The sequence below is a fragment of the Triticum aestivum genome, chromosome 7D (assembly GCF_018294505.1).
Source record: "Triticum aestivum cultivar Chinese Spring chromosome 7D, IWGSC CS RefSeq v2.1, whole genome shotgun sequence".
Taxonomy (NCBI): domain Eukaryota; kingdom Viridiplantae; phylum Streptophyta; class Magnoliopsida; order Poales; family Poaceae; genus Triticum; species Triticum aestivum.
This window is the reverse complement of record NC_057814.1, coordinates 445,129,679-445,142,959: the sequence shown is the minus strand read 5'-3', so window position 1 is coordinate 445,142,959 and position 13,281 is coordinate 445,129,679. Positions and strand designations below refer to the sequence as shown.

Here is a 13,281-nt window from a genome sequence, read left to right as displayed (position 1 = left end):
TGATTCTTGCTCTTGCCAATTCATGAAGTATTGTGTTGTCCATTAGGGAAAAAAATGAAGGAATTAGTCAGATTAGGTGAAGACTGGTCATAACTCATAATAACCTGACAAAACTCGGTTTCGGAGAACCCAGATTTTAATAGTCTTTATTCTTGAGATCTTTTTGAGGACACTACATGTTTCAAAAGCATGTTCTATGCTATTTTGCAATATGGAGAGTTGGTGTTGTCAGAAATTAATCTTTGGTATGACAGATGGCAGCATGAATTAGGAAGCTAATTTTATTTCCTTTTATCACCCTATTATTGGCGTGTTATTAATTAATTTTGAAGTGTTATGGTTGCTTTGGGTTTCTTATGTGAAGGAACATAAGAGTAAATTCCCTATAACCATAACTTTTGGGGCAATGTTAACGCACACAGCCACTATTTACATTTCATTGCCGTGATCCCTCAAGCTACTATCACCAATGAACCCTTGTGCCACCCTGTTCATGGGCCTACACCGCTTACTCATGGCCCTCAAACCGCGACGATGATAGCTGTGCCAACTGCCACCACTATTGTACACGACACTTGCTAGTGTGCTGACATGTCGGACAGAAGAGGGTTCTATCTGTCATTTCCCATTGTATTTAATTTAGTTGTCAGAACTGGGTTTCTTGACCATTGCCCCAAAAGTCATCATTATATGAAGCTAAGTTAAATGGTTTTGCGTGTCCATTGGCCCAAAAGTTGTGTCTACGGAAATTACTTGAAGATAAAAATGGGCCATTAAAAAATATTGTGGATAAAGAACCTGGGCTTGGAACTGCCAAGACCAAGATTCTTGTTAGAATCATTGTGTCAATGTAATGACTCCTTGGGGAGGTCACCCGGGAATCAACTTAAGTCTCTAGCCTTATTAATTGTTCCAGTTGATGCCTGTTTGGTTGACTTTTAGCTCCAGGTTTGTTACTAGCCCTACACACTATGTGATTCCTAAATATGACACGCATATCTTATATAATGTTTCAGAATTTCCTGATGAGGTGGAGACACCCTTAGATGTCCCGGCAAGAAAACGTTTTGCAAAATACAGAGGACTAAAATCATTTAGGACATCATCCTGGGATCCTAAGGTGCGTATTATTTTGCTATTACTGCCTAGTGTAAATTTAGTCTAAACTTTATGTATTTCATGTGACGTGGTTGTTTCTCCGCATTTTGTTGACCTCAGGAATCTTTGCCACCTGAATATGCAAGAATATTTGCATTCGATAAGTTTACACGAACACAAAAACATGTGCTTGCTAAAAGGGCTGAGCTAGATGAAGAAAGCTCAAAGGATTGTGCCCGAATAGGATCATATGTTATGCTTCACGTGAAAAATGTTCCTACAGATGTTGCCTCCAAACTTTGTCATCCATCAAGAAGATTACCTGTTGTTGTTTCTGGTCTTCTTGAACATGAGTCGAAAATTTCAGTTCTTCATTTCAGGTATTCATTTTTTCATCTACTTGACAAACTCATGTGGTCCAGTTTTCTTTAAGTATGCATATACTAAGTTGTGTATTAATTTTTATTGAGGGATCCTGTTAGTGCGTGCTTATATGAATATTGGCATGCTGTACATGTAAACAGGCCGTAACACAGTTCCATTCAAAGCACTCATTGACAATTCAATATAATTTGGATGTTTGGTTAAATGGTTAGTGTAAGTTTGGGAGTAATTGTGTTATTCCTCAGGATTCCCTTGGCTACTAAAGTGGTCTTGTGTAGGACGTTCATACTAACTTGACAATAGTAAGCCAGTAAACCTCCACTAGCTTTGTGTTGACTGTTGCCTTATTGTACACATTATGTGCATTATCTTGGGTTTCAAAACTTGTACTCCCTCCGTCCGGAAATACTTGTCAAAGAAATGGATAAAAATGGATGTATTTTGAACTAAAATACGTCTAGATACATCCATTTCTCCGACAAGTATTTTCGGACGGAGGGAGTATTTGTTTGCTGGATATATAATGCTAGAATGCCCCTGCACTGAGCTTTAATTGACACTTGCTATTTATTGCAGCATAAAAAAGCATGACTCCTATGAAGCTCCCATCAGAAGTAAGGAACCTCTTATTTTCAATGTTGGATTCCGGCAGTTTACGGCAAGGTAATGAAAGTTTAGCCATACCATTGAGAATAATATACTCCCTCTGACAATTAATATGGATCGGAGGGAGTAGATTTTTTTTTTTCATTTTTTGTATAGGTATGCCGTTGCACTGTATAACCAGAGAAGTATGTTACTGATTGTTTTGACCCTTTTCTAGGCCACTATTTTCATCTGACAACATCAATTGCAATAAGCATAAGATGGAGAGATTTTTACATCATGGGCGATTTTCTATTGCCTCCGTCTATGCTCCAATTTCCTTTCCACCCGTTCCTCTGATTGTTTTGAAGAACATAGATGGGCAACAACCTGTCATTGCTGCAGTAGGTACACTGAAAAGTGTGGATCCTGACCAGATTATTCTCAAAAAAATTGTTTTGACTGGGTAAGCTTTGGTAGCATATTTTACTAGGCAAATATGCCTGCAACTTGTACATTGTTTTCCTACCAGTGTTATGTACTTGTGTCCACACAGTTTCATTTGTAGGACTGATGGTTGAATGTTATATTTCTTATTTTTAGAATTAATTATATGTAGTTGCGTTCATACAAAATTTGGTTCCCATCATAGTCACCTGTGTTAAAGGGTGGAGGGCTGATGTAGGCTTGAACCAGGAGGTATCTTTCAGTTTTTCTCCTATGATGAAGGCCTTTTAAGTGGACCTAGTTTCTTTCAAAGTCAAAATATGGGGCGATTGGTTTCTGAAACTACTCATCTATACCATTAGTGCTATATGTAGAAGGGGATTCATCTATGGAGAAATGGGTACATATCTTGCAATATTGTTTGATTGGTTGGAGGATAGAATAATAGAGCTAAACCAACTGTTACAATAGGTTCTACGCGGACCTGAAGTAGGTGCATTTGTACTAATTTTACTGAGATACTAATACTATTCTTTATAGAAGAATAAACAAACACATTCTTTGAGGAAAAATATAGAATGATATTGTTTAGTGGATTAAAAAATGATCAGAAACTGGCTTGTCAGCGCCCTAGCCTAGCTTGGCAATTCTTTGAAGTTCCTAGTGTTCAAAAGGGGATATATCAGATGATGCTGGCTGCTCAATCTGTCTAGGGTTGCAATCTTGTATTTTTTGTTGTTTCAACCTGAACTGAGCAATTGCAATCTGCCTATCCTGGAATTTTTCTTGGGATGTTCAGGATGAAATTGACATAGAGGATTGATCATATGAAAACGTTCTCAGTTGATGCATACACTTAACTCAGGATAGGAAGAAGGGAAATTGAAATAAAATAAAATAAAATAAATAAAGCCAAAATAACAAGTTGTAGATGGGAGAGCACAGATTCAAATGGTTTTGGCTGAAACTGTTTTCTTGTCCCAACACATTATGTGAGAAAAAAAAGTATTCAGCCTTGGAATTTTTCTTGGAAGTTGTTCTTCCTGGTCATATTTTGAATACATGCACCGCTGATGCTTCCACTTGATCTAATGTGATATGCGTAAAGTATTTCACCCCTTGAATGGCTCTTGTTTGGGTTTCATCTAATCAACGCTGTCTTATTTGACAACTTGTGCAGGTATCCCCAGAGAGTCTCGAAACTCAAAGCAATGGTGCGGTACATGTTCCACCACCCGGAAGACGTCAGATGGTTCAAGGCGAGTATTTCGGTGTTGTACCAATATATCCCATCACTTTGTCTTCACTGCTAGTAACACACACCATTGTTTTTTGCAGCCTGTTGAGCTGTGGACGAAACATGGCAAACGCGGCCGGATCAAGGAGACTGTCGGCACTCACGGTATGTTTGACTAATCCCGCCGCCGATGTATTGGTGCAATTCGATCCGGTTTTCTGTGCCTGAACCCTTCCTATTCTTGCCACCAGGTTCGATGAAATGCATATTCAACAGCAGCGTCCAGCAGCACGATACCGTGTGCATGAGCTTGTTCAAACGAGCTTTCCCCAAATGGCCAGCACAATTCTATCATCAGATATAAGAATACTTGCATGCTTTGCGTACTGGCTAAAAAGATTGCAAACGAGCTTCTGGCTCTAGGTGGTTTGTATCCCGTAGCCCATAGTAGAAGTGGAGCGGTGGCGCGCGCTTGCTGATGCATCAGCTCATATATGGTCTTGGCGGGAACACAACTTGTTGTACCAAGACGGAAGGAGATGCAGCTTTGCCTTGTGTTGTACTGTCACTGTTTTGATCGTTTATGTTGCCAACATGGCTGAATTTTGGGCATACTGATAGTATCTCTCAATATAGTGTGTTGTTTTCTTGCACCAGCCATCTGCTTGTGTGTGACGCATAGCTCTTTCTGAATTTAATATTGGTTCGCAGTTATGCAGAGAATGGCTTTGTAGCGTTTTCTTGGACAGAAATAACCTTAAACAATGTACTCCCTCAGTTCCTAAATATAAGTCTTTATAGATATTTCAATAAGGACTACATATGCGAAAAATGCGTTTGGTGGCCGCGCTACAGGCAGGCCGCTATCCCTGCCGTCTGGCCAGCATTAGGATTCCCGCTGTGAGTGTATACTGCCTGTATTCCATTTATTTTCAGCTTGTATTCAACCAGCTCTGACTCACCCACATGCAAAAGCACCTAGGGCTCTTACACTCAACTGACATGTACGCACAGCGTTGGGCTTTTTAGTACTGATACCCCATGCGCGTGCAGACTTGTACGACCCGTGCATGCACGTCGTGGTCGATTGGTGAGCAGAGGAGAGCGCTTGTGTAGAACCAAAGAGGCCCACGTACATGCAAAGCCATCTAGACTCGGACGTGCCCCTGACATGTACGCACTGCTGTGCGAGCTGTAGACCTGTGCGTGCATGCCGTGGAGGATCGTTGGCCAGCGGAGACCACTAGCTGGTCAAGGGCGGACGTGGAGCACCGGCGGCCAGCGAACACGCATGTTCGTTCACCATTAGCTCTCCACGAACTAAGCAAGTTTATTTTGTTTGATGTTAATTTGTCTGTCCGTTTTGACTAGCAAATGCAGCACGGTTACGCTGCTGTTTGTGTTTAAAAGCCAGTACCACTAAACTTGGACTTGAGTTTTATCTGTTTTACACGCTAGAAATTTGGAACAGCTTAGCCACATGTGCGTCCTAATGCTGAATGCGATAGATCCAGAAGTATTAGTCTTGACTAATTACGCCATGTTCATCTATAATGGCCGATTTGCATTAGCGCTTCACATCTGCAACCTCACTTTGGTGGCAGCCAGGTAGGTCCCACCACATGCAAACGAATATAGACTTCCACCACTTGGTCTGACATGTACGCACACCGCGTAGCTGAGTGCATAGCCATGCACAGTAGGACGCAGACCTGTACGTGACCGGATTCCATGGCTGGCCACAAGTTCGACTAGAGGAATCGTGGAGCAATGCCGGCCAGCTGACTGTTAAGATTTGTTCTTCATTAGCCACTGTTAGCCACCCTTGATTAAGCGCATCCAGATTAATTTGTTTTTTGCGGCTGCACAAATAAAACTCCTCAAGCCCGTTAGTGTGAAAACCTCTATGTTTAATCTGGGAATCAATTTTATCTAGTATTTGACATCCTACACTCGTTAATCTACAAGAAGTTTGAATGTGCACGTAGATGAACCATGACCTGTAGGCTCGAGTTTGATAAATTAATGCCAATGCTGTTAACTTATTTAACCTGTATAAACAGCCACGCATTAACATGTTTACAAGGTTTCATGAATACGTGTACAGAACTGACCAGTACGCTGTAAGCGACTGGCACAAGTTCTTTGCTCCACTCACGCGCCGACTGTGCCATGAGTACTGGCAAATAAAATTAACCGCTCTCCCGATTACAATATTGGATTAGAGAGTAAACAGGACGAGGACTTACACATCAGAGTGTATGTAATGATAGCAAGGTAGTTAACTGGTACTCCCTCTGTAAAGAAATAGGAGTATAAAAGTGTTTAGATCACTACTTTAATAATCTAAACGCTCTTATATTTTTTTTACGGAGGGAGTAGTATTTACTGACAAATATCTAATGTTAGTTGAAACTCAGTATTAACTTCCACAGATGACTATGCACATTGCTTATCCATTTCCACAAATATCTAATAGGAGTATAAGAGTGTTTAGATCACTACTTTTGCACAGATTAGCATGCAGACCACAACTGAATCGAACTCAAAAATGACTGAAATATCAACTGCCTTACATTGACAGCTTACTTACTTACTTACGAAGCCTTTTATCCCAAACAAGTTGGGGTAGGCTAGATATGAAACTCTTTCACGAGGACTTCCCAGGAGGTCACCCATCCTAGTACTACTCTCGCCCAAATGGGTTTCATACCCAAAAGACTGGCTAGTTTTTACGTTGGTTCGCCAAGCCTATCACAACCCTTAGATATGAAACCCTTTCACGAGGACTTCCCAGGAGGTCACCCATCCTAGTACTACTCTCGCTAAAATGGGTTTCATACCTATGGGACTGGCTAGTTTTTACGTTGGCTCGCCAAGCCTATCACAACCCTCCTCCTTTACCCGGGCTTGGGACCGGCTATGCCTAGAAGACATAGGCGGAGTTCCTTACATTGACAGCTAAGTAATCTTTTTAATTACCCACTCAAGCCCTCTTTACCAACCAGCTTGCAGTTAGCTTGCGAGCACTTTTTCGGTCAGGCCTCCCTCCAAATTCTCCAGATATGCTTTTCCCACTCTCACCCTGATGAGACAACACAAACCATTATCACTAGAACTCAATTGAAAATTGACAAATTTTGACAAAATAACTTAAGCTAACACACAACATGTGCTGATTTATACTAATACACACATCATGTTCTACGTACAGAACTAGGAACAATGCATAATTGGAATACCCATCACCCACCTTAGCAATTTGATATGGTTCACAAACGGTACAAATACATTACAGTATTTACAAACATATGCCTTAGTGAGTCAAATGGATCGCTGACAGGGAACTTATCAGATGCGTATCTATATGATGGCAGATTTCAGTCCAAAACTATTGATACATTTCACAATTTACCAGGAAGAAACTTTCAGCAGCTCGTGCAAAAAACCAAGATTTCTGTTTGGTAAACAGAAGCACATTGCAAGACACGAGCGGTTGATCTGAATTTACACAGACGCACCGTGCAAAAAACCAGGAAGAAACATTTTTTTTACACAGACGTACCGCACATGCACACACAATCTCTTGCATACATCTTGTTCTCTGCACACTGAGCCTGCTCTTCGCCAGCCGTATACCAAACCCAGTTTCCCATGAATATAGATTGTAGAACTCATATGCCTCATCCAACGAGTCAAATTCCGTGCCAATTGTTGGATTGATGACATGCCCTTCACATTTTTCAGCATAAGCACGGACCGACAGCTCAAGCGCTGTTTTCCTGTCGGGGTTCATGTCCCTCTCATCAGGTGCTTTCCCGAGCCTCACCCTGAGCCAGTGTGTCGCATCAAAAAGAACAACCATCAATTAGTTATCTATTCATGGTATAGCACTAGCATAAATCAATAACAACAAAAGATTTTGTGTCTGCATGCGCGGTGAGTCTCAGTACTCCAGCCATAATCACAACAAAAAGTTATCTTGCTTACTCTTGCCTAAATGTCAGACGCCACACTTAAAATCGAAAAACTACATAGTTCAGTATCGTCTACTAATTTGCATTTATGTATTTCACCATAAGAAAGCAACTCTAGTTACGTAATCCAAATATGCACGCCCATGATTAGCATAACTCATTCTATCTATTTTTGCAGCCTGCTACATACACAAAAAACACCCATAATTTCAAGATCCAACAGAGCATGCTAGGAATCCAAACATCACAGATACTGTGTGTCAATGACAGGTTGGTCTTATTAATCCTAGAATCCAAAAAACGAACCAGAAAGCTATTCAGAAATCTAAAACGAACAACCTGAAACCATTACTCTATGCGTCTCCTACTACGGACACGACTCAAACAGCACAAATCAGACACTTAACTGTTTGATATTTGGTCTTTCTAAATAATCCATCACAGGATTGTACCAGCAGGGTATGTCGAGAATGCATCTCTTAAGCTGAGCAGATGCGAATGAAGCATGATGGGGGGACAGAAAAAACCGCACCTCCTCGTCCAGCCGCTTGTAGCTTCAGAGCACACCTCGTATCTCTGCCCATCTCCAACCACCGCTGCTTCTTCGTCCTTCTCGAGCTCTAGGGCTGGAGCACTCATGGAATCTTGGGATTCCACCGGGAACACAACACTTTTCCATCCGGTGATGTTAGCTCCACCGCTCCTGCAGTCAAACCTAGCGCCATCAGTGAATGGATTTGCAAAGAAAAGTGGGGGGAGGAACTAGGGGGAGAGAGAACTTGGAGGAACAAGAACATACCCGTTGACCTCCAGTCCGTCCGTCGACATCTCGCCGGTGGGGAATCGCCGCCGCAGCGTGCCCGTGTGGAAAAAGAGAGCAGCCACGGACGCAAGCTTTCTGTGGAGGAGAGGGTAATGCCGAGGAAACCCACACGCGTGGATCCACCTGCTCCACACATGTCACCGGGCCCATATAACATGTGCTGTTTCGAAAGATCGCTCTGTACCAAAACTGCTGTCCAGGCCACCGAGTCACACCGCGGGCCGGGGTACAGGATGAAGGAAATATGCCCTAGAAGCAATAATAAAGTATTATTTATTTCCTTGTATCATGATAAATGTTTATTATTCATGCTAGAATTGTATTAACCGGAAACATAATACACGTGTGAATATATAGACAAACAGAGTGTCACTAGTATGCCTCTACTTGACTAGCTCGTTAATCAAAGATGGTTATGTTTCCTAGCCATAGACATAAGTTGTCATTTGATTAACGAGATCACCTCATTAGGAGAATGACGTGATTGACTTGACCCATTCCGTTAGCTTAGCACTCGATCGTTTAGTATGTTGCTATTGTTTTCTTCATGACTTATACATGTTCCTATGACTATGAGATTATGCAACTCCCGTTTACTGGAGGAACACTTTGTGTGCTACCAAACGTCACAATGTAAATGGGTGATTATAAAGGTGCTCTACAGGTGTCTCCAAAGGTACTTGTTGGGATGGCGTATTTCGAGATTAGGATTTGTCACTCCAATTGTCGGAGAGGTATCTCTGGGCCCACTCGGTAATGCACATCACTATAAGCCTTGCAAGCATTGTGACTAATGAGTTAGTTGCGGGATGATGTGTTACGGAACGAGTAAAGAGACTTGCCGGTAACGAGATTGAACTAGGTATCGAGATACCGACGATCAAATCTCGGGCAAGTAACATACCGGTGACAAAGGGAACAACGTATGTTGTTATGCGGTCTGACCGATAAAGATCTTCGTAGAATATGTGGGAGCCACTATGGGCATCCAGGTCCCGCTATTGGTTATTGACCGGAGACGTGTCTCGGTCATGTCTACATAGTTCTCGAACCCGTAGGGTCCGCACGCTTAACGTTACGATGACAGTTTTATTGAGTTTTGATGTACCGAAGGAGTTCGGAGTCCCGGATGAGATCGGGGATATGACGAGGAGTCTCGAAATGGTCGAGACGTAAAAATCGATATATTGGACGACTATATTCGGACTTCGGAAAGGTTCCGAGTGATTCGGGTATTTTTCGGAGTACCGGAGAGTTACGGGAATTCGTATTGGGCCTTAATGGGCCATACGGGAAAGGAGAGAAAGGCCTCAAAAGGTGGCCGCACCCCTCCCCATGGTCTGGTCCGAATTGGACTAGGGAAGGGGGCGCACCCTTCCTTCTTTCTCCTTCCCCTTCCCTTCTCCTACTCCCACAAGGAAAGGAGGAGTCCTACTCCCGGTGGGAGTAGGACTCCCCCCTATGGCGCGCCTCTCCCCTTGGCCGGCTGCCTCCCCCTTGCTCCTTTATATACGGGGGCAGGGGGGCACCCCAGAGACACAACAATTGATCCTTGAGATCTCTTAGCCGTGTGCGGTGCCCCCCTCCATCATATTACACCTCGATAACACCATTGCGGAGCTTAGGCGAAGCCCTGCGTCGGTGGAACATCATCATCGTCACCACGCCGTCGTGCTGACGAAACTCTCCCTCAACACTCAGCTGGATCGGAGTTCGAGGGACGTCATCGAGCTGAACGTGTGTAGAACTCGGAGGTGCCGTACGTTCGGTACTTGATCGGTCGGATCGTGAAGACGTACGACTACATCGACCGTGTTGTGATAACGCTTCCGCTGTCGGTCTACGAGGGTACGTGGACAACACTCTCCCTTCTCGTTGCTATGCATCACCATGATCTTGCGTGTGCGTAGGAAATTTTTTAAAATTACTACGTTCCCCAACAGTGGCATCCGAGCCAGGTTTTATGCGTTGATGCTATGCATGAGTAGAACACAAGTGAGTTGTGGGCGATATAAGTCATACTGCTTACCAGCATGTCATACTTTGGTTCAGCGGTATTGTGAGATGAAGCGGCCCGGACCGACATTACGTGTACGCTTACGCGAGACTGGTTTCACCGTTGCGAGCACTCGTTGCTTAAAGGTGACCGGCGGGTGTCTGTCTCTCTCACTTTAGTTGAACCGAGTGTGGCTACGCCCGGTCCTTGCGAAGGTTAAAACAGCACCAACTTGACAAACTATCGTTGTGGTTTTGATGCGTAGGTAAGAACGGTTCTTGCTAAGCCCGTAGCAGCCACGTAAAACATGCAACAACAAAGTAGAGGACGTCTAACTTGTTTTTGCAGGGCATGTTGTGATGTGATATGGTCAAGACATGATGTGATATAATGTGTTGTATGAGATGATCATGTTTTGTAACCGAGTTATCGGCAACTGGCAGGAGCCATATGGTTGTCGCTTTATTGTATGAGATGCAATCGCCATGTAATAGTTTTACTTTATCCCTAAGCGGTAGCGATAGTCGTAAAAGCAATAAGGTGGCGAGACGACAACGATGCTACGATGGAGATCAACGTGTCGCGCCGGTGACGATGGTGATCATGACGGTGCTTCGGAGATGGAGATCACAAGCACGGTGCTTCGGAGATGGAGATCACAAGCACGGTGCTTCGGAGATGGAGATCACAAGCACAAGATGATGATGGCCATATCATATCACTTATATTGATTGCATGTGATGTTAATCCTTTATGCATCTTATCTTGCTTTGTTTGACGGTAGCATTATAAGATGATCCTTCACTAAATTATCAAAGTATAAGTGTTCTCCCTGAGTATGCACCGTTGCGAAAGTTCTTCGTGCTGAGACACCACGTGATGATCGGGTGTGATAGGCTCTACGTTCAAATACAACGGGTGCAAAACAGTTGCACACGCGGAATACTCAGGTTAAACTTGACGAGCCTAGCATATAACAGATATGGCCTCGGAACACGGAGACCGAAAGGTCGAGCGTGAATCATATAGTAGATATGATCAACATAGTGATGTTCACCATTGAAACTACTCCATCTCACGTGATGATCGGACATGGTTTAGTTGATATGGATCACGTGATCACTTAGAGGATTAGAGGGATGTCTATCTAAGTGGGAGTTCTTAAGTAATATGATTAATTGAACTTGAATTTATCATGAACTTAGTACCTGATAGTATTTTGCTTGTCTATGTTAATTGTAGATAGATGGCCTGTGCTGTTGTTCCGTTGAATTTTAATGCGTTTCTTGAGAAAGCAAAGTTGAAAGATGATGGTAGCAATTACACGGACTGGGTCCGTAACTTGAGGATTATCCTCATTGCTGCATAGAAAATTACGTCCTTGATGCACCGCTAGGTGACAGACCTATTGCAGGAGCAGATGTAGACGTTATGAACGTTTGGCTAGCTCAATATGATGACTACTTGATAGTTTAGTGCACCATGCTTAACGGCTTAGAATCAGGACTTCAAAGACGTTTTGAACGTCATGGACCATATGAGATGTTCCAGGAGTTGAAGTTAATATTTCAAGCAAATACCCGAGTTGAGAGATATGAAGTCTCCAACAAGTTCTATAGCTAAAAGATGGAGGAGAATCGCTCAACTAGTGAGCATGTGCTCAGATTGTCTGGGTACTACAATCGCTTGAATCAAGTGGGAGTTAATCTTCCAGATAAAATAGTGATTGACAGAATTCTCTAGTCACCATCACCAAGTTAGTAGAACTTCGTGATGAACTATAGTATGCAAGGGATGACGAAAGTAATTCCCGAGCTCTTCGTGATGCTGAAATCGACGAAGGTAGAAATCAAGAAAAATATCAAGTGTTGATGGTTGACGAGACCACTTCAAGTGTTGATGGTTGACGAGACCACTAGTTTCAAGAAAAGGGCAAAGGGAAGAAGGGGAACTTCAAAAAGAACGGCAAGCAAGTTGCTACTCAAGTGAAGAAGCCCAAGTCTGTACCTAAGCCTGAGACTAAGTGCTTCTACTGCAAAGGGACTGGTCACTGGAGGCGGAACTGCCCCAAGTATTTGGTGGATAAGAAGGATGGCAAAGTGAACAAAGGTATATTGGATATACATGTTATTGATGTGTACTTACTAGTGTTTATAGCAACCCCTCGGTATTTGATACTGGTTCAGTTGCTAAAGAGTAGTAACTCGAAAACGGGAGTTGCAGAATAAACAGAGACTAGTAAAAGGCGAGGTGACGATGTGTGTTGGAAGTAGTTCCAAGATTGATATGATCATCATCGCACACTCCCTATACTTTCGGGATTAGTGTTGAAACTAAATAAGTGTTATTTGGTGTTTGCATTGAGCATGAATATGATTTGATCATGTTTATTGCAATACGGTTATTCATTTAAGATTAGAGAACAATTGTTGTTCTGTTTACATGAATAAAAACCTTCTATGGTCATACACACCAACGAAAATGGTTTGTTGGATCTCGATCGTAGTGATACACATATTCATAATAATGAAGCCAAAAGATGCAAAGTTAATAATGATAGTGCAACTTATTTGTGGCACTGCCGTTTAGGTCATATTGGTGTAAAGCGCATGAAGAAACTCCATACTGATGGGATTTTGGAATCACTTGATTATGAATCACTTGATGCTTGCGAACCGTGCCTCATGGGCAAGATGACTAAAAACGCTGTTCTCCGGAACTATGGAGAGAGCAA

The 13,281-nt window shown here is 42.7% G+C and overlaps 2 protein-coding genes across 2 annotated transcripts in view; one reads left to right on the top strand and one right to left on the bottom strand.

Annotated features, from left to right (window-relative positions):
• LOC123165198 (pre-rRNA-processing protein TSR1 homolog) overlaps window positions 1-4,411 on the top strand; it is a 10,192-nt gene extending 5,781 nt beyond the window's left edge. Inside the window, exons 15-21 of the mRNA XM_044582828.1 lie at window positions 1,017-1,120; window positions 1,219-1,478; window positions 2,059-2,145; window positions 2,306-2,533; window positions 3,695-3,773; window positions 3,853-3,916; window positions 4,003-4,411. Coding sequence (XP_044438763.1) covers window positions 1,017-1,120; window positions 1,219-1,478; window positions 2,059-2,145; window positions 2,306-2,533; window positions 3,695-3,773; window positions 3,853-3,916; window positions 4,003-4,115 — 935 coding nt within the window. The 3' untranslated portion in view covers window positions 4,116-4,411. The remainder of the gene's footprint in view (window positions 1-1,016; window positions 1,121-1,218; window positions 1,479-2,058; window positions 2,146-2,305; window positions 2,534-3,694; window positions 3,774-3,852; window positions 3,917-4,002) is intronic.
• Window positions 4,412-6,737: 2,326 nt separating this feature from the next.
• LOC123171158 (uncharacterized) lies at window positions 6,738-8,622 on the bottom strand. Its single transcript, XM_044588782.1, has 5 exons — window positions 8,528-8,622; window positions 8,261-8,431; window positions 7,346-7,581; window positions 7,167-7,252; window positions 6,738-6,836 (listed from the first exon to the last, which is right to left on the bottom strand). The coding sequence occupies exons 1-5, from the start codon at window positions 8,554-8,556 to the stop codon at window positions 6,738-6,740; spliced, it is 621 nt and encodes a 206-aa protein (XP_044444717.1). The 5' UTR covers window positions 8,557-8,622.
• Window positions 8,623-13,281: the final 4,659 nt, after the last annotated feature.